Source organism: Hoplias malabaricus, chromosome 16 (assembly GCF_029633855.1).
Source record: "Hoplias malabaricus isolate fHopMal1 chromosome 16, fHopMal1.hap1, whole genome shotgun sequence".
Classification (NCBI taxonomy): Eukaryota; Metazoa; Chordata; class Actinopteri; order Characiformes; family Erythrinidae; genus Hoplias; species Hoplias malabaricus.
In genome coordinates, this window is record NC_089815.1 from 10,456,664 (window position 1) to 10,477,009 (window position 20,346).

The following is a 20,346-nucleotide window of genomic DNA, read 5'->3' on the forward strand; positions in this document are numbered from 1 at the left end:
TAAACATCAATTAAAAGCTTCAGTCTTAAGTAGGGACAGTGGGGCTAATTGCAATTAAATGCAGCAAACTGTGTGATTAATTATTTACATGCTTTTAATCCATTTTTAAAGCCCAAATACAAACCGGATTCCAAAAAAGTTGGGACACTAAACATATTGGGAATAAAAACTGAATGCAATGATGTGGAGGAGCCAACATCTAATATTTTATTCAGAATAGAACACGAATCACAGATCAAAAGTTTAAACTGAGAGAATGTATCATTTTAAGGGAAAAATATGTTGTTTCAAAATTTCATGGCGTCAACAAATCCCAAAAAAGTTGGGACATGGCCATTTTTTACCACTGTGTGGCATCCCCCCTTCTTACAACACTCAACAGACGTCTGGGGACAGAGGAGACCAGTTTCTCAAGTTCAGAAATAGGAATGCTCTCCCATTCATGTCTAATACAGACCTCTAACTGTTCAATCGTCTTGGGCCTTCTTTGTTGCACCTTCCTCTTTATGATGCGCCAAATGTTCTCTATAGGTGAAAGATCTGGACTGCAGGCCGCCATTTCAGTACCCGGATCCTTCTCCTACGTAGCCATGATGTTGTGATTGCTGCAGAATGTGGTCTGGCATTATCTTGTTGAAAATTGCAGGGTCTTCCCTGAAAGAGATGACGTCTAGATGGGAGCATATGTTGTTCTAGAACCTGAACATAGTTCTCTGCATTAATGGTGCCTTTCCAGACATGCAAGCTGCCCATGCCACAAGCACTCATGCAACCCCATACCATCAGTGATGCAGGCTTCTGAACGGAGCGTTGATAACAACTTGGGTTATCCTTGTCCTCTCTGGTCCGGATGACATGGCGTCCCAGTGTTCCATAAAGAACTTCAAATCGTGACTCATCTGACCACAGAACAGTCTTCCATTTTGCCACACTCCATTTTAAAAGACCCCTGGCCCAGTGCACACGTCTGAGCTTGTGGAGCTTGCTTAGAAATGGCTTTCTCTTTGCACTGTAGAGTTTCAGCTGGCAACGGCGGATGGCACGGTGGATTGTGTTCACTGACAATGCTTTCACTGACAATGCTTTCTGAGCCCATTCTGTTATTTCCTTGACAGTGGCGTTCCTGTTTGAGGTGCAGTGACGTTTAAGGGCCCGGAGATCACGAGCATCCAGTAGAGTTTTACGGCCTTGACCCTTAAACACAGCAATTGTCCCAGATTCTCTGAATCTTTTGATGATGTTATGCACGGTTGATGATGATAACTTAAAAGTCTTTGCTATTTTACGCTGGGTAACACCATTCTGGTATTGCTGCACTATCTTTCTGCGCAACAATGGTGGAATTGGTGATCCTCTTACCATCTTGGCTTCAGAGAGACACTGACACACTGAGAAGCTCTTTTTATACCCAATCATGTTGTCAATTGACCTAATTAGTGTTAATTGATCTTCCAGCTGTTCGTTATTTGCTCAATTTCCTTTTTCCAGCCACTTATTGCTACTTGTCCCACCTTTTTTGGGATTTGTTGACACTGTGAAATTTTGAATCAACGTATTTTTCCTTTAAAATGTTACATTTACTCAGATTAAACTTTTGATCTGTCATCTATGTTCTATTAGGAATAAAATATTGACATCTCCACATCATTGCATTCATTTTTTATTCACAATTTGTTTAGTGTCCCAACTTGGAATCCGGTTTGTATATATACAACAATAAATGAAAACTGCATGAACTATGCTAAAATCTGTTAACTCCTTCCCTTCTATGTGTTTTTAGCGGACTACATTGTGATGCAGTTTGGTCGCGTGGCCGAGGATGTCTTCACTATGGACTTCAACTATCCCATGTGTGCTCTGCAGGCATTTGCTATTGCCTTGTCCAGCTTTGACAGCAAACTGGCCTGTGAGTAGATCCCGGCCAGAGAACTCAGACACGGCCAAGACCACTGGACAACCAAACTCACCCAGTAAGGGCTGTATCAACCACAAGTGGTCCCAGCTCGGTCTCTATCTGGAATCCTCTCCGGGGAGCATTATGGGAGCTCACCTGCTGTGACAGAAAATGTGTGTGTGAGATGTTTTGTCTTGCTCTTCAGATAAAAGGATCGAAATCTGCTGAGTGGGAAAAAGCACAAAGACTAAACAACTGTTGTTTCTTTATAACAGATTCTTGCTTCAGTGATATACCACACTATACCAAAACATTAAGACCACTTACAGAGTTTGCTGTTAGGTCGGTGTAGGCATATGTTTCCCACTCTTCCACTCTTCCACCGGCTGGTCTTCTTCCCACCTGCCCCTTCGCTTCTCAAGATAACCACAACACATCAACATAGCTGACTATGTGATATGAAAGAAATACAGGAATCATCTGATTAGGCAACTTCGCTCCAAGGTCAAAGGTTCTACTGTAAGTGAAATGGACAATGGCTAGGGGTCAGCATGTGTCTCAGGCTACACAGCTCCATACACAGCAAAAAACAACATGATGTGTGGGATTCTGTGGCTCAGGCCCGAGATAAGTGCATTACACAGCTATAACCCTCAGACCCAACTCTCTAACTCACTCTCTCTTTCACTGAGCAGAAATAAAGGGATGCAGAGCATGAGGCAAGAGATAAATGTGATCTTCTGAATGGTAGAAACCAACATTTCTGTTAAACATGAGCCTCACTCTACCTCTTTCTGCTTTGTTCTATGTTTCTAGTTCTCACTGTTTTCTAATCTCTCTCCCCCTCGCTCTCTCTCACTCTCTCGTGTGTCAATGAGCCATGGAACAGACATGGCATCAGTCAGTTGTCTGTTCTTCCTCATACAAGCCTCTGAGTTTAGTGAAAATTGTTCTGGACACAGGCATTTATCTAATGAAGCGCAGAAATGAAAATACTTTGCTAAAAATTAAGTTGAAATTAATAACATAAAACAATGAATAAGAAATATCTGAAATTAACAGAAGTGTCTGTTATACATTAACATATACAGCACTTACTATCTAGCACATTCTAGAAAAAGTATTTATAATCACTATAATCTAGAGTGATATATCCAATTATTTTATTTTTTACTCTTTTAAACCAGTTTTTCAGTTGCTGAAAATTTCGTGCATCTCTAAATTTAGCACTTGTCCAAGATGTTTATCTTCTCCGCACCTGAACATTTCCTCCACATCCACTCCACGAACCAACTGTTTACTGTCTGACATTCCCCAGACCTCGATGTGAGTTAATGTTAAGGGATAATCACATGGTCTGTGAACGGTCTTAATGTTTTGGTTCATCAGTGTTCATGCATTTGTATCGGAAATGAACTCTTTTCATCGCCTGGTTTGGAAGTATAGATTTTCGCTTGTTAGCACTAACACGTTCTGTGTTTAACTTAATATGTCTGATCCCGGCTTCCCTACGGTAACTGTAACTTCCTTCCTAACAACATCTAACTAAAACAACACCTTTAACAACATTAACTCCCACAGCACTGTAACAACCAGGAATTCTTTTCTTCTGGAATATTTCTATGTTGAAGTTGAACTTATGATACTGTTTTTTATAAAGTGATATTGAATGTCACACGGTGTCACTTTTGGCACAGCATCTGTTGTGTCTGTGAGCCATGTTTTTCATACTAATTTCAGACCTGTAATGTGTCAGTCCTCCATGATTTTTCAGTGGGAAGAGCTTTTATGTATCCATCTTTTTATTTATCTGTTTCTGGATGACTATATCTTACTACATGCTGCTTTAATCTTATTCAGTGCCCATTGAATATAGCCTGTAGCACCCCAAGCACAAAATTGACATTTATAATCGGCCACACATTAGGGAATGAAATAATGTGGTATTTTTCATTATGCATTAAAGCGCATCAAATAAAGTGCATTATCATCTCAGCCGTACTGGCCCTCTACTGTAGAGTAGGGGAATGGTGCACTTTATCCAGTTGTTTGGTAGGATGCTGTAAATATTGTGCCTTTTGGAGGGGAAAAAACACTTTGTGGAAGTTGCCAGTGGAGATGGATGGTCCATTTTGTGCTCAGTAAGAGCCATGTACATTAGCGTAGTGCACTGTTACTTTCCAGTAAATGAAGTTCTCCTAGTTGCAATGTGTTTTTAAAAGGGTGAGTTACTCTGAAAATATTCCTCCATAAGTTGTGAAACGTGTTGCCTTTAATCGCTGGCCTCCTTCCAGCTCTCAATCTTATTCACAATCCCAGCAGGTTCAAATGTGCTTGTAAACACTTTAGTCCAGGCTGGTCAGATTTCAAAGAGTTTTAACTGGTGCATGGAACAAAACTTCATCTCTCCAGTGAATAAAAGCATGCAAAGGAGTCATCTTAAATCTAGTGGATCTACCTAATATTTTTCATTTTAAGATTGCTGTAAGACAATGCCATTATGAGGTGATTTCACTTGGCAAGGCATCATTTATTGTATTCATCCTAAAATTTCCAAATAATCAACAAAAATAAAAATGGAGATTTAGGGTTTTGTTCCAAGACGAAATGTTAAAAACTCACAGCAAAATAAGTAAATAAATAAATAAATAAATAAAAAGACTGTGTGAAAGCAGCAGTTCAGAAGCATTTATATATAAGGAAGAACCACCAAAGAGGAATCAGATCACCCTCAATCATCAACAGTGCCACCCAGCCATCTCAATATTAACAAAGTTTGAAACATTCTTTGTGAATCTCTTAATAAATCCCAGTTTACAGCTCACAGTTCCATCTGACAGGTCAGGCACAGAGGTCATTGTAATATACAATATTCTGTACATTTTTCAATCATGATAAGATCATTTTTTTTCTTTTGCTTGGTGCATTATATTGTAAAACAGGTTTTTCACACAAAATGTATTCTAAATATTTTATATTATTGTTTTGTTGTTTTTTTTTTGTAAAAATAGAGAATATGAAAATCCAGCCAAATCCAAGACAACTGGCAAAGAAAAGCTGTGATGATAATTATCACTACTTATACAAAAATGCATAAACAGAAAATTATTTTCTAATTTTGTGATCAGGCTGTTAATTTACTCTCTTAGTGATTAACAAACTTTGTTGGACTAACCACTGCATTATTAGGTTTTTGTTGGCTTGTTGGTTTTTAAGACAAGGTTTACCATCGCCTAATGTATTTTAGTGATGTTACACTGTTATGTAAAATGTGTTACACTCGTCAATATACAATGTTTGTATACGGTTCTCTCATTACAGAAGATAAAAAAAATAAATCAGAACTTAAATGAATTTCCTTGGGTTTAAATATGTGGAGTTGGTTAAATTACTAAAACCAATGTTTGGGGTAAATGACCTATTAATAACTTGAATCTCTCTCATTTAAGCCACTGCTTTTATTTAATTAAAATATTTATTTTAATTATACATTTTTTAAATTTATACATCTCAGAACCATGGTATAATATACAGAATAACGGCTTGTGAATGAAAATTATGATCATTCTTGAGGCATTTAGAAAGAAACTGTAGACTTACAACAATGCTGTTGATGAAGCTAACCTAAAGGAAACAGCTTTCAAAAGCAATCATATTCTTCAATGACACTTCTTCATGTTATAAATAAAGTCAGAATACCAACACCTAGTGGCCAGAAACTATGAGAGATCCTGTGCCAAACCTTATTTATATACTCCATGTGGGAGATCCGCTCCATGGATCAAAAACTGGTTCATTCACAGACTATAAACAATTTTAGAACAATGTTTTATCATCTCATGTAAGCTGGTCTTTCCTCACACAGTCCAAAAACACACATTGGATGATGGACTGGCTTAAAAGTGTCCAGAGGTGTGAGACTGTGAGTGAATGTGTGAGTGTGTGTCGCCCTGCGAGTGTGTGTTCCTGGCTTCCGCCCAGTGATTCCATCGCGGCCCTGAATTGGGTAAGCGGTTACAATGAATGAATTAATTCATGTAAGTTGCTTTTTGTACAAAAAATGTCAAATGACAAAAGAAATTGATTGCTTCATTAAAGATAAAATCACAGAGCTTTTTAGAACCAGTAAGACAGGACATTAATCGCACTCTATAAAAAACTACATGTGGGTATTTTGGCATTACAACTCAATAACTGCAAATGTGATGTTTCAAAATGCTTAGCATTCTGAAACATTTATAAAAGCTTTAATATGTAGCCAAGAGATTTGGAGACCTCCCTGGTGGAAAGGTGTAATTGCACAAAAAGTGTAGAAGAACATTTTGAAAGGTTTGTTTTTCTTCAGACCCATTTCCTGACTTACTGAGCCAAAAACATTGTGAAGGACATGACATGTCTTTTAAAAAAATGGAAGTTAATGATCTACTATCATCTTCATACCTTTTTGAGAATATGTTTGTTTTTGCTTTTCAGACTCACTTAAATATCTCAGAGTCCCCATCAAAGCAAATGTGTTTTCAAAGTGGTCAAAAATAACTCTCGCAAAATGACTCTCCCCAAACCAACAGACTTTACAACTCTGGTTATTTAAGCCTTTACAGAGTAACTTATTAGAAGACTCACCTCATACAACCCTACCTCTTTCAATTCTTATCTCAAGACTCTGACTTAGCTTTTGTGAATATGGTCATTTTTGGGGAAATAGGGACCACTTTTGAGGAAGTCTCAATGGCCTTGATAGATGGAATCAGTTCTTCTTTTTGGGTTTCTTATGACGCATCCTGAGGGTGCCAGAGACAGGAGCTTTGGGCAGCACGGATTGTCTGGAGCTAATGGCAGCTTCAGGTTGGTATGTGAGGAGGAAACTGAGGAGGTCAACCTCCTGTTCCTCAGGATCACACTCCACCTCAGCGTGGAAGCCCAGCCTCTCAGCTTCCATTAGTGGATCTTCCTCCTCCCTCACCTTATGATCCCCTTCATCTGGCTTATCCTCTTCCTCCACATCATCATGGTTCTCCTCTTCATCATCATCAGCATCATCATCTTCTTCTTCTTCCCCACTGTCTTCTTCATTACTGTTTGAATTTACATCCTCAGACTTACAGCCATCTCTGCCACCTACTGGATAATGGAAGACATGTCTGTGGTCACTGAACGTTATTTGTCTTTTCTCCCTTTGCTTTTTCACTCTTTTTGACTGTCGCCTTTGCTCTTCATCATCTGTATTCTGAGGCAAACAAGGCTGGTCTTCACCCACTTCTTCATCGTCTTCATCTTCCTCCTCTTCTTCTAGAGCTTTTTGATGAAAATCACATTCATCTTCGTCTTCTTCGACTACAAGTTCTCCTTCATGTGCTCCTTCGGTTTCTTCATCTACTTCCTCCTCCTCCTCCTCTTCACATTCTTCACTTTCTTCATCCTGTTTGTTTTCCCCATTTTCATTCAAATCTGTAAGATTGCTGTCAGCAGCATCTGCTTTGTGTCCATCTCTTCCATTCTTGAACTCTTCCTCCTCTTTGTTTTCATCATCAATATCATCTTCATCCTCATCATCCTCCTCCCCTTCTTCCTCTTCTTCTCTGCCCATTCCCTCAGCAAGTTCCTCAGCGGTTGGTATGTCCATGTCCGGCTCCTCTAGGATGACGCTGGGATATCTGCGTCCACGGAATGTCACTTCGTATTTGGGAAAAGTCTCTTCTGAGTAACCTGAGGAGACCATAAATAAAGTCACACACTTCTTAGAAACAGCATCAGAAAGGACAAGATGCTCATCCTGACCATTAACATTTGACCATTTTTACTCAATTTTATTAAGTGAAAACATTAGAGAAAGGAGCTGAGCCTTGTTTAGGCTGCTGAGTGTGCTGCTGGCCCATCCTGATTGGCTGACTGTGGGAGGCTGTGAAAATGAAAATGCAGTTTGCTCAGTTTTTCGCATGAGTGCATTGACTATAATATTCTCACATGAGTGCAGTGGGGCTGATAGTGTTATTGAAAAGCAGAGAGGTGCTTTTCCTCTTTAACAATTGAATTTTTCCAGCTTTCTGGTTGTGGTTGTAGGTTTGAAAGTTGCATTTCAAAGCACTATAACTGAGTGAAAATACATATTAAGTGAATACATTTTTACTTATCATTTTGACACAGTTGCATGATCATATATCATTTTGGAAAATATAATTTCATTTAAATAAAGATAAGCATTCAAATCTCAGTGTAAATGAATTATCAATAGAAGCCTATGAAATTGCACATATGAATGGAATTACTGGATTTGGATTATTATGTTGAGCCCCATGTATGAATGGAACATTTTTAATAAAACTTTGCCATTTTTCATATTTCATTTTCATTTTGATACTGATGTGCTTCCATAGATAAGAGAGTCTGCCAATAGATGCAATTGCAAATGAATAAATCAGACTATGTAGGACATTGCTTGAAACTCATCAGATTTGCTTGGACAATGATGAGATTCTGAAGCACTGACTACGTGAGTGATGTGCTCAATATACCTCAGGCCTATATGAGTAAAATGAACAACATCCATTCTATATCCTTTACTTAAATTCAACTGAGAATATTATAGTCAATAATTACCCAAACAATGGTATTTACACAATTCCAATTCCATGATTAATAAATATATAATATGTAGTTACTATGTTTTCTATTAAAATTAATGGTAATTCTGTTTTTAAGAAACCTGTGTTTTAATGGGTTAATCCACCATTGATCCATATCAGATCACAACAATACAAACAGTAATAAAATAATACCACAGCTTCTACATTTTAATGGGTCAAAATTGTAATTTAAGTAAATGTACAAAAAAATAAAATAAAAAATATATAAATACTAGCTAACATTATTAATTAAATATTAATAAAAGTGAATTTATATAATTTATTTTGAATGAGCCAGTTTTTGCTCCATAGAGTGGGCCTCCCACATGATTAATAACAGTTAAGAGTCTTGGCTTCATTCAGGCCACTAGGTGTCAGAAACGGCTGTGTTTTAACATGAAAATGAATCATCAGACAAATTGACAGATTGCTCCTTGAAACAAATAATAGGATTAACATGTGGTATACCCTCCCAGTCTGCGGAGTAGGGCGTTTCCTCAGCTTCCACCTCAGGGGAGACACCATCCAGTGGACGTCCCTCCAGCATCACACGTGTGATTGTCTTCAGCTGACGCAGTTTCCTCTCTTCTTGTTGTCGTCTAGCCCTCTGAGACCTGTGGTCAGGAAAAATAAATGATGCTCGGTTCCAAATTTAGTGAATTCTCTGATGTCTCTCACAATTATATTTGTGTTATATTGTGGTATAAAGGCATACGTGTGTGTTCAAAGCCAGCATCTAAACCTATAATCAGCAAGAGGAGGCAGTAGTTGTGTAACAACACTTTCTGAGCTCAAACACTCAGAGTGACATTATGTGAAAAAAAATTAATTGAGGTATTCATTAATTAGCTTAAAAGAGCAAGAAGTAAATTTCAGCACCAATATTTCAAAATATGATTATTTATAAGCATTTTATAAATTGTTGGGCCCAGCTGACAACACCTTGTACACAGTCTGAGGCAGACCCCCGAGTTACCGCACCTCGTCTTGGAATTTTCACTTTTCTTTTTTTTTTGAACATATTTCAGTGGGATGGCCATAGGGACGGAGCCATTACTCTGTCAGGCCTTTGATCAGTGAGGTGATGCGAGGAGGAAGAAATATGGCTCGATTACCTGGCAGGTGGATAGATGGCTTTCGAAGCTCTACCCTCTCTTACTCCCTCCATCTGTCTCAGTCTGGCCTGTAGCTGAGCCATCTCATAATCAGCTGAAGGAGCATTGCACAAAGATTTAGAAAGTCCAGGGAGACATGTGATGCTGACAAATGAGCATCAAATGCCTGAAGTACAGCCTGTTATCTGTTGTCTGAGGAAAACTCTCCAAAAAGTAGATTTTTGAAGTTTGGCTGGAGCCAGATTAACAGCCTCTGCTACTCCTGGGCATTAGAATTACAGTGCGTTGTCCCCACAATATATGCACATCTAGTTATAATAACAGAAAATAAAGCAAGGTATGACTGTACCATAAATATACAATTAATACCTTCTGAGAACCATTTAACATACTGAGCCAAATACTCAATGTACCCAAAAGCCACAAAGATGCTAAAAATCCTAGAAGAGAAGTTTGTTATTTTGACCCTTCACTATGTCCAGTACTGAACAGCAAACCACATCTACTCAGCCAGTTTTGGGTTTTGAACTGACAATCCTCCCTGTATTAACTCACCAGAAGGCTCCTAGCACATACACCACTCCAACCCATTCAAAAGGTCTAACATAAAGCTCTATCATGTCAGAGAACACTGTTAAACTATTCCATGCACAATAGTCATGCATGGCTTACCCCGAGGGTCTGATGTCATTTCCTGCATTTCTATCAAAAGAAAACCTGCTTGTGTAAATTTAAATGCTCTGTGTTCGCCTTAACCTAGCTGAATTTGCTAATTATAAAGGGTGGACATATAGTGTACACTGTTCTGTCAAAAAAAAAATAAAAAATAAGAAAGACCCCCCCACCACCATAGTAGCTCTAACTCTTAGAGATTTAGTTTAAGCCAAAGACAATCCTAATTCATGGGACCAATTATGCCTAATTAGCCTTGTAATTCTGTTCCTGGGTCACAAGTTTGTCCTTATTAAGATCATGAGATCTGGGCTTTGATAACTACTTATGCCAATGGCTCTGTTGTGGCCTAAACTACTTAAAAATTCCAATTAGTGGAAGAAGACAGATCTAAAAATAAGACATAGTTAGTGCTTCTCCATCAGGGGAGGTGAAGCTGAATTATGTATTACTTCATCCACACATAGATCCTACGTTGCTGATTCCTCTGTCACTTTCACTCACCCTTTGGCATCTATCTGATGAATAGAGCTAAACCTCTTAGTACTGATCCGAAAGACATGTAGTTAATTGGTATTAGACGCCACCGGGCTGATACAACACTTGCTTGTGATTGCTAATCCAGGTCGAACAATAGGGGGGAACAAAGCTCCCTCAAGCCAGTGACAGGATTTTAATCTACCTCATCATGAGTTCCATGTGGCATTGCAGCTGATAAGTGTATGTGTTTTTTTTTTTTTTTTGTGAAACTACAGAGATGACAAAGTGAAGTTGAGCTTCTCTTCCTCAGTACGTGTTGCATTTCAGACCTACAATTAACACGATACAAACAAATCAAACTCACGTATTTCCTGAATTGTGTTTTCGGGTAGTGTGAACTGGAATCTGCATTCATGTCGGGGGGATCTGTCTTTGTGTGTGAGCTGTGAAAGAAAGAAAATCACTTCAGCGAAAGTCAAAACAGTAGACTCTATAATTACGTGTATAAATATGTTTTAAAGAATTTTGGTATAATATATCATTTTAATTCAAACATTCTCCCACACTTTTGTCATTTTACGGTAACTGATGTGTAGCATTAAAAATGACAATTGTCATTTTTTAAATAATAATAATAAAAAAAATTAAGTATTAATTTGCTATGTTTATGATTACTAACATTGAAATCAACATCTTTAAATTATCTAAACCAAACTCACATGTACAATATTATCCCCAAGAACATAACAAATTGAAAAACATGCTTTGGCAGAGCTATTTTTTCCTAATGGAACTCATAATGAATGCACTGAAAAATAAATCATTTCCATGTCCATCCATCCATCCATTATCTGTAACCACTTATCTAGTTCAGGGTCGCGGTGGGTTCAGAGCCTACCTAGAATCTTTGGGCGCAAGGCGGGAATACACCCTGGAGGGGGCGCCAGTCCTTCACAGGGCAACACACACACACACTCACACCTACGGACATTTTTGAGTCGCCAATCCACCTACCAACGTGACAGTCACCCAGAGTGGGAATCGAACCTACAACCTCCAGGTCCCTGGAGCTGTGTGACTGCGACACTACCTGCTGCGCCATTGGCTGCTACCAATACATGTGCCAAATTAAATAAGGCTTGCAACAATTGTTAAATCAACCCTGAAACATCTGCCAACTTGCCACAATCACAAAATATTAGCTAGTTATTGCTGGTCATATTTTGTGTCTGTAAAAACTTACTGCCATAATTTACAAACACTGATTTAGATTTTTCTTTTTCTCACTTTACACTGTGTCAAAATTTCATAATGAATATACCAGTACAACTGCCCATAAACTGCTTAAAATAAACTAAATTCAAGTAGACGGATATGTGTTCCCTCACCTCGAAAGTCACCACTTTGATATATGATTGTTCAAATATTTTAATTGCTTTTTCGGTCTTCATTATATGAAACTATTTAAATACAAGTCAAAAATGGCCAAATTTAGCTGAGAGCTCAGGAAAAGTATTACATCTTAACTGACTACCGAAAACATCAAGCACAAATTGGCAAATAACATGCAACACCGAGCCTCTAAAAGTGTTACAGCACCAAGTAAGAAGAAAATTGTCGTTCCCTTGGTAGGGCCCATATGCATCAATCCCATGGATGAAAACACACAAGATTCACATTGTCTACTCTGACATAAAGATATTCTCAAACTCTTAAATCAACTTTAAGCATCCTTCCAAGCTCCTCAGTTGTATTTAAACCTCTGCAGCTTCACACTTGCATCATTACCTTGAAGAATATATAGATGATGTAGAGAAATATTCCAAAGCCATACACAGGAATGACCTGTCCAAGAAGGTTGGGTTTCCCAGCTCCTTTGGTCCTGGAGATAGCCTCAGGGTTGAAGGGTCTGGTGTACAGTGATTCCACCTGCCACAGCTCATGGTCTTCTGAGAATGCTTGACTGTATCTCAATGGAGGAACATGTCCAGGACCAACTATCAAAAAAGAAAGAAGCCTACTTACAATGTATGTATTTGGGTAAACCGTAATAACACAAGTGAAATCATCTTGCACATTGTTTGGCTCTGCTCCCAAACAGATGAGGATAGGGTCCCCTTTTCAGTCTGGTTCCTCTCAAGGTTTCTTCCTCTTGCTCTGGACAACATATGTTGAGAACTGTCAAAATAATGTGAGAACATTTTACCTGATCAGGTAAAATTTTAAGAGACATGTACAAATTCCTTCAGCAGTGTAAGCATTTGAAATATTAGACATATTGATTAGATTTAAGATAATTTTTTTGCTAGGTGAGTGTGTGAGTGAATGTGTGTGCGTGTTGCCCTGTGAAGGACCTCCAGTCTTGCGCCCAGTGATTACGGGTAGGCTCCGGACCCACCACGACCCTGAACTTGATAAGCGATTACAGATAATGAATGAATGAATGAATGAATGAATGTTTGCTAGTGTGATAAAACATTTCACCAAATGCCAGAGTGCCCTCAGCCTGTTTGCTGATAATCTGGAGAGATAAAATTGCATAGACATTACACAAGCACTTTCAGAATACATCTTTTACTCTGATATCTAGGCTTAGGTAAAACCAGCCTACTGTTCTTTTAATTCAGGTCAACAGGCTTTTGTTTGTCCTGAACCATCATTTACTGCTATTAAAACTCATCTGTCGTATGCGAAAATCTGAGCACCCTTGATCAAATTGCAGGTTTAGATGATTTCTCTATTTAATAATAGCTCTTTCTGTCAGTTTTAGAGCACAATTAGGCACATTTTTAATTACTGAATATAAGATATTTGAAAACAAAAACAAGATATAAAATGTGAAATAAAACTTATTTTATGTTTAATAAAATGTTTAAAAGTCTTACATTTTACACAGGATTTTTCCATTCTGTTAAGTTCAGATAAACAGATGTGCATTAACATGTGCGCAAGTACAAGTGTGAAAAAACTGAACCCGACAGGTCATTTGAAATTGGTGGCCAGACCAAATTTTCATATATATAGCTTGTAATCTGTACAATAATACAGTATGTGCTACATTAACGCATCATATCAAACAGAAAAACAGTGTTACTTGTAAAAAACATTAAGTTCTAACAAAATAATAAAAAAATATAGACACTACATGTTGTGGCTGACAAATATTAAAAGGTTTTGGGGGGTGTCCAAAGCCACACACCAGGAACACCAAGGACAGGTCACTGGTCACTTTGAAAAGTAATGTATTTACAATAAAATAAGTAGTTCCCTAGAAACTTTTTTTCTTGTCAACATTATACAAGATTGTCAACTGTTCAACATTATACAAGACCCACAGTCAGCGCTGTCACAGCCAGGTCGTGATCATTTGTAGGAAATAAAATGGCCCCAATTGTGTTTTCATGCATTATTTCTGGTTCCTAGCAAAACTGAGCAAAGGGTAACATTTCACCTCAAACGTTTAAATCTCCAACCTTTTATTATGCACATGTTTTTAATTGCTAGAATGTCCCTTTAAGCTTTCTTTCACTTAATATTATGCAAACATTTTTTTTCAGCTAGAGTTTCGTTTCATAACACAGAATATACCCAGGCTGTCTGGGAGAGGAGAGGAGAGCAGGGTGGGGGTCATAGGTAAGAGAAATTATTGTAGCTTTCCTTATTGAGAAGACAGGAAATTTTGAGAGAATGGTGTACATTGATGATTTCACTGAGGGGAAATATATACTTGCTTAGGCAAAGAGGACATTAGAAAAGGAACGTTCTAAAATGATGATGAGAGGAAGGATGTGAGGCGAGATACATTACCGACTTTACTCAGGAAAGAAGAGAGCAGGGAGTTAGTGCTGAACAACACTGACTTTACTGAAGGGAAATAGGAGTACTATACAATACTGACCTCACAGAAAGTAAAGAGAACAGATGGAGTATTGTACAATTTTGATTATACTAAGGGGACATGTTTAGACAGCGGGATAACTGTATAATGCAGACTTTACACAGAGGAAAGAGAAGGAATACATTTAGATACGACTTGACTGAGTAAATAATGGATGGCTAATAAATATTGATAAACTGAGGAAAAAAGAGGAGAGGAAAGGGGGGGGGGGGCACTGTACGTTACTGACTTTCTGAGAAGAAAAGTGAGGGTGGAATTTCCCCGTGTTCTTACCCTCCGACTGAACAACGTCTTTCTTTCCTCGAGACAGAAATATTTTGGGCAGAAATAAAGAGACGCAAAGCACGAGACAGGAGATAAAAGTGATCTTCTGAACGGTAGAAACCGACATTTCTGTAGAACACGGGGAGGCAGAGCGAAAGCTTCTCCCACCGTCTCTCTCTCTCTCTCTCTCTCTCTCTCTCTCTCTCGCTCTCCGCTGGGTAACGGCCACATCCTGGCATTTTACAGCCGGAAATGACTTCCACCATAATCCACCAGCCGTTACTAGCGCTGCCCTTTTTACGTAAACATTTACACTTTACTCACATTAGTCAGACCTGACAACATTATAAAATAAATAAATAAACAGTTATCTAAATATATATAAAAAACATTAAAACATACATTTGATGTTAAAATATTAAAATTATGTTTAAATGAATTATTCATTCATTATCTGTAACCACTTATCCAATTCAGGGTCGCGGTGGGTCCAGAGCCTACCTGGAATCATTGGGCGCAAGGCGGGAACACACCCTGTAGGGGGCACCAGTCCTTCACAGGGCAACACAGACACACTCACGGACACTTTTGAGTCACCAATCCACCTACCAACCTACCACGGGGAGAACACACCAACTCCTCACAGACAGTCACCCAGAGCGGGAATTGAACCCACAACCTCCAGGTCCCTGGAACTGTGTGACTGTGACACTACCTGCTGCACCACCGTGCCGCCCCTAAATAAATTAATATTACGAAATAATAAGATATTCGGTTTGGAAATTGTTAAAAGTACATAGTATTTATTATGATATTCTTTCATTAATTCATTTATTGTCCAACCACTTTTCCAGTTAACTGGGCGTAAGGAAGGAACTGAACGGGGTGCCAGGGCCCCTCTCACACCTACGGACACTTTTGAGTAGCCAATCCACCTAACAACAAACCTATTCCAGATATAGAATTATGAATTAGTAAAACAAAACGATATTCCTATGCACCTTTATTGACAGTTTCTCATAGCTGTCACTGTTCCACATAATTTGCAAAACGACAGATCACAATTAACACAGATCACAATATAAAAGGATATAGCTAACAAAGTGCTCATATGTTTAAATGTTTAAAGAACCTTAAGATCAAGTTTATAAGCCTTTAAAAGTTTCTTTACACTCCCAAACAAACTCTTAAACAAACATGGTTCTTCAAGGAACCCATCCCCCAGGGTCTTAGTTGAATACCCCACTGCACACGTTGCAGCCAACACTGAAATCTGTGGGTTACAAAATATTCAATTGACGCCATTTTCAAACATTACAAAATAAGCAGGTTAATATATAAAAGTCATAAAAACATCCACAAAAATCTCAGTCGTTGCAAACAAAGAAGGTTCGTGGCTCACCAACTTTTTGAAAGAACTGTTTCTCAATCATGACTGTAAGAAATTTAAGAGAACGTCTATGATTGAGGAGAAACGCCACTGTTTACATTCAGAGCTCCATGTCTTTTAAGGTGGAACGATGTGTTTGAGGGGAAAACAACTGTTGTCTGTACGTAAAAATTAGTCATTATTGTCCACTTGTGGAACAGGAATAGAGCAATTTTCAAAGTTTGGTGTTCAATTTTTGTCTAAAATAATTCCAGGTGCCTCTGCCATGAGCAGAGAGAGAGAGAGAGAGAGAGAGAGAGAGAGAGAAATGGGTTTTTATGCACTAATGGTGTTAAAAGCAATTTATATAGAAAAGAACTATCACAAAATACTGTCTACTGTAACTATAAAAATAAATGAACTTAAAATATCCCAGATTTGCTTTATTTTCACCTAACATTTAAATATTATTCAAATAGCTGCGAAAGACTTTATTCCCACACTTGTTCGATAAAAGGTGGGAACGCCCCATTTTGTCCAGGAGATGGCAGTACTGTCAATGTTATTGCAACCAACCAGGAATTCTTCAGCTCAAGGCCCATCTGGACCTGCTGAGGTAAGGGTACACCGTATAATGTAGTGTACAATACAATGCGTTCAAAGCATGTTAAATCTACAATATTCCATGGCTGTACCTGTATTAGCATTGCCTGATGACTGATGTGTAACTAATGCATTACAAGAACAACCTTCCTGTAAAAGAGACATGAAAATGTACACACACAGAGCAGTAAATGGAGGTATAGAAATGAAACCCCCTTGATTAATTTCTGCCAATATGTCAATTCCAATATATAACAATTGCCCAGTGGCATCCACAATAATCACAAAACAAAAAAAGTTCTCCATGAAGAAATGCATCCAAGCTACTGTATTTCCCTGCTGTTTCCTTTCATTATGGCTTTAAGATTAGCTCATTTTGTCTGTGCTTTGAAAGGCGCGATTTAAAAAACAGTCGTGCCATTCCACCCCCTCCAAATGTTTGCCTTAATAAAATGTGCAAGAAATAAATGGCGAAAAACCATTGAAGGCTGCAATTACACGTTCCCCCAGCAGCACACATCACCCTTTGCAAGTCTGTGGGTTAAAATAATTCAGAACACACTGGCACCAAACACTGTATTGGCCATGTACCCAATTATAATCTCTTAATCCTTGGAAACAACTCTGTATTTGAGCACCCTCACCAGAGAAATGGCTTATGGATTGATTATCAGGCAAAACCAGCATCATTTTAGCAGAGATTATACACGACCTACGAATGTGTCATACTGCAGCCAGTGATAGTTTGTTTTCTTTCTTTCTCTCTCTTTCTCTCTCTCTCTCTCTCTCTCTCTCTGTCTCTTTCTCTCTCTTTCTCCTTTTTTTGGCATCACACTCATTTTTTTCAAAGTGGAAGTTCTTAAGCACTTTCAAATACGGGGGTATTAAGGATTTCATTTATTATTATTCGGGGCCCTCAAGTTTCTTTCTCTTTCCTGCTTTGAAGATGAGAAAATATAATTTTTATAACTGTCACCCCTACCCCAATTTCAGGTTTTATTTTCCTATTATTCTAGCCAGCTCTACTGTGAATTGGATGAACTGCTATTTCCATATTCGGGGTAATTGCAGCGTTGTTAAAATAAGCTCCTCTTGGTTCTCATGGAAACTTATAAGCACACATCATGCATTTGCTTAAAAAATAAACCCTGCTAATGGGGAATAGTGAAAATAGCACATTGTATGCTTAGAAAAAAAGGAAAATCCAACAGGGATGTATTACCTTTTGACATTGACCATATGCATGTTGCAAGGCCATATGGAAAAAAGGTTTAAAGTTGTCAAATGAAACTAGCCTGCAAATTTGGAAAGTAATTGCTCCTTTGGCCTAGATGCCTAGGTGCTAGGCCTAGGTGCTGGTTTCTGTGTGTGGGAATTGTGTGCAGGCAACAGATCGAGTGCCCACTGTGTGTGTGTGTGTGTGTGTGAGAGAGAGAGTTTTTCCAACCTTGGACGCAACAACTCCTTATTGTTCTATATGTAGATTGTTCATTGGTGTCCCACAAGGTTCTGTGCTTGAACCTGTTCTATTTTCTCTTTATACTCATAACCTTTTCCCGCTTGTTGATGACACTCAACCTAAGATTTTATACTTCTTCCCTTATAATGAGTGAATTCAGCTGCTTTAATGCTTGCACTCATTGTGGACACAGACATTCAATAGTTCATGCACAGCATGTATAATCTCCATAGTAAAGCATGACATATACTGCATCTTTCTGAAACAGCTGCATTTCCCAGAAGGTTAGAAGATGTTATTGCATTAGAAGTGGACCAACACCTTAGTAATACACTGCATTTTAGAAAAGATACTATATGAATAAGTGTCTACAACTAGTCATTAACAGAATATGGGAAGGAGATTTGTGGACATCTGCTCACCTAAAATTTCTTCTGGGAAGATGCTGAAACATTTCTGTGAGCATTTGATAGGCCGTGATGCATACCATCCAGGTGTTGCTCACTCTGTAGTCACTGCAGAGTTTCACTGTGGCCTGCTTTTGCTATTGCTGCATTTCCCCCACAAGTCAGATGCCGGAGGTGGGAATGACGTCATAACTGAGTTGACTGTGTTCCTGTTAAACATTCAGAAAACCCTATGCCCTTGGTTTTCATTGTTAGCTTGTTCTGAGTTAGCAATATTAACGATACCAGTTTATAACAGCGCATTATGGGATATTTTACACATCCAAACACCATGGAAACACGTCCACATACAGCAGCCGGACATTTCTGTGTGTATGACTGGTTTAATAGATAGAGACACTAATACATCGTATGACACTAATGCTTTTACACACCGTTCATATGTGGGCAGCCATCTTGTATTTTAAACTCTGGACTGGTATGGCTCTTCCGATTTTCCCAGTAGGAAATCTGACTTGTGTGGACTTTTCAATTGAAATTTCCTACTTGGCACTCAAGTTTAAATGAAACACAGTATGGTACAGGTGTGTGTGTGTGTGTGTGTATGTACAAACTGCAGTAGCACTGTGCTGCTATTCCAGTTCCTTCTTTATCTGTTTACTGAGCCCCTCTCCCTTATCAAGGCTTTAATTACTTAATTATTCTTCATTAAGCTCAATTAAAACACAGTGGACTCATTGCTGCAGGAGTCGAGCCCTTTCTGCTCCTTCGCACACACCGTCCAGACACACAACCTGCTGCAACAAAACGTGTTTGTTACTTTCTTTTTCATGAAAGTGTAGGTGCTCTTATTGTTATGCTAACGGCAAAATATGGCATTGACTCTTATGAAATGTTGGCGCCCCTCTGTGTCTCCGCCGGCGATGGATTCACATACATGGCAATCAACACACCTTCGCCAAAACAAAATTGCTTTCAGAAATAGCAATCGTTTGCTTTCTCTATATTCATGCCAGTGATTTGTTGTGCAATGTCACCTTACTCAGTAGCGCTGGAGCAGGTTTACACCAGGTCTCTCTCTCTCTCTCTCTCTCTCTCTCTCTCTCTCTCTCTCTCTCTCTCTCTCCCTCTCTCCCGCTCGATGTCTCTCTCACCTCCTTCTTCACTCTCCTCTCCCTCTGTCTAAATCAGTCAATTTATTTCCAAATTGCGAGTCGAGTGCAAGAGCAAAAGGCTCCTTTCAGTGGCAGGGTGCAAATATTAAATCAATGCTCACTCTTATATATCGAGTAGGGGTTTAATTTTGACTTGGTATTGATGGGGGGGGGGGGGGTGAACTAGGCTTTGCGTACACTGAAGGACATACTGTTACAAATCCTTGTCCTTTCACACTGGTAACAGGAGTGATGCTGGTGCAGAAGTTGGAATATTGGAATAATGCAACACCTGGTGTGTAAGATATCAGAGACAGTATGGACAGGCCTTTAGAATTTGCCCCAGCAGTTCATGACCACTTTATTCTAACCCCTGCTAGTGAGTTGATGATTGTTTTGAACTGGGAA

At 38.7% G+C, this 20,346-nt stretch overlaps 2 protein-coding genes across 4 annotated transcripts in view; one reads left to right on the forward strand and one right to left on the reverse strand.

The window, feature by feature from the left end:
* Positions 1 to 2,853, forward strand: part of tub (TUB bipartite transcription factor) — a 123,947-nt gene extending 121,094 nt beyond the window's left edge. For both annotated transcript variants that reach the window (XM_066648071.1, XM_066648072.1), the window contains exon 12: positions 1,781 to 2,853. In XM_066648071.1, the coding sequence (XP_066504168.1) occupies positions 1,781 to 1,914 (134 nt within the window). In that variant the 3' untranslated portion in view covers positions 1,915 to 2,853. The remainder of the gene's footprint in view (positions 1 to 1,780) is intronic.
* A 2,499-nt stretch (positions 2,854 to 5,352) lies between these two features.
* ric3a (RIC3 acetylcholine receptor chaperone a) lies at positions 5,353 to 16,579 on the reverse strand. 2 transcript variants are annotated; one of them, XM_066646924.1, is made up of 6 exons: positions 16,349 to 16,579; positions 12,573 to 12,781; positions 11,149 to 11,227; positions 9,633 to 9,726; positions 8,986 to 9,131; positions 5,353 to 7,600 (listed from the first exon to the last, which is right to left on the reverse strand). In XM_066646924.1, exons 1-6 carry the CDS (start codon positions 16,377 to 16,379, stop codon positions 6,642 to 6,644), a joined length of 1,518 nt encoding a protein of 505 aa, XP_066503021.1. In that variant the 5' UTR covers positions 16,380 to 16,579; the 3' UTR covers positions 5,353 to 6,641. The 2 variants fall into 2 exon arrangements, with proteins under 2 accessions (XP_066503021.1, XP_066503020.1); XM_066646923.1 differs by lacking the exon at positions 16,349 to 16,579 and adding an exon at positions 14,956 to 15,144.
* Positions 16,580 to 20,346: the final 3,767 nt, after the last annotated feature.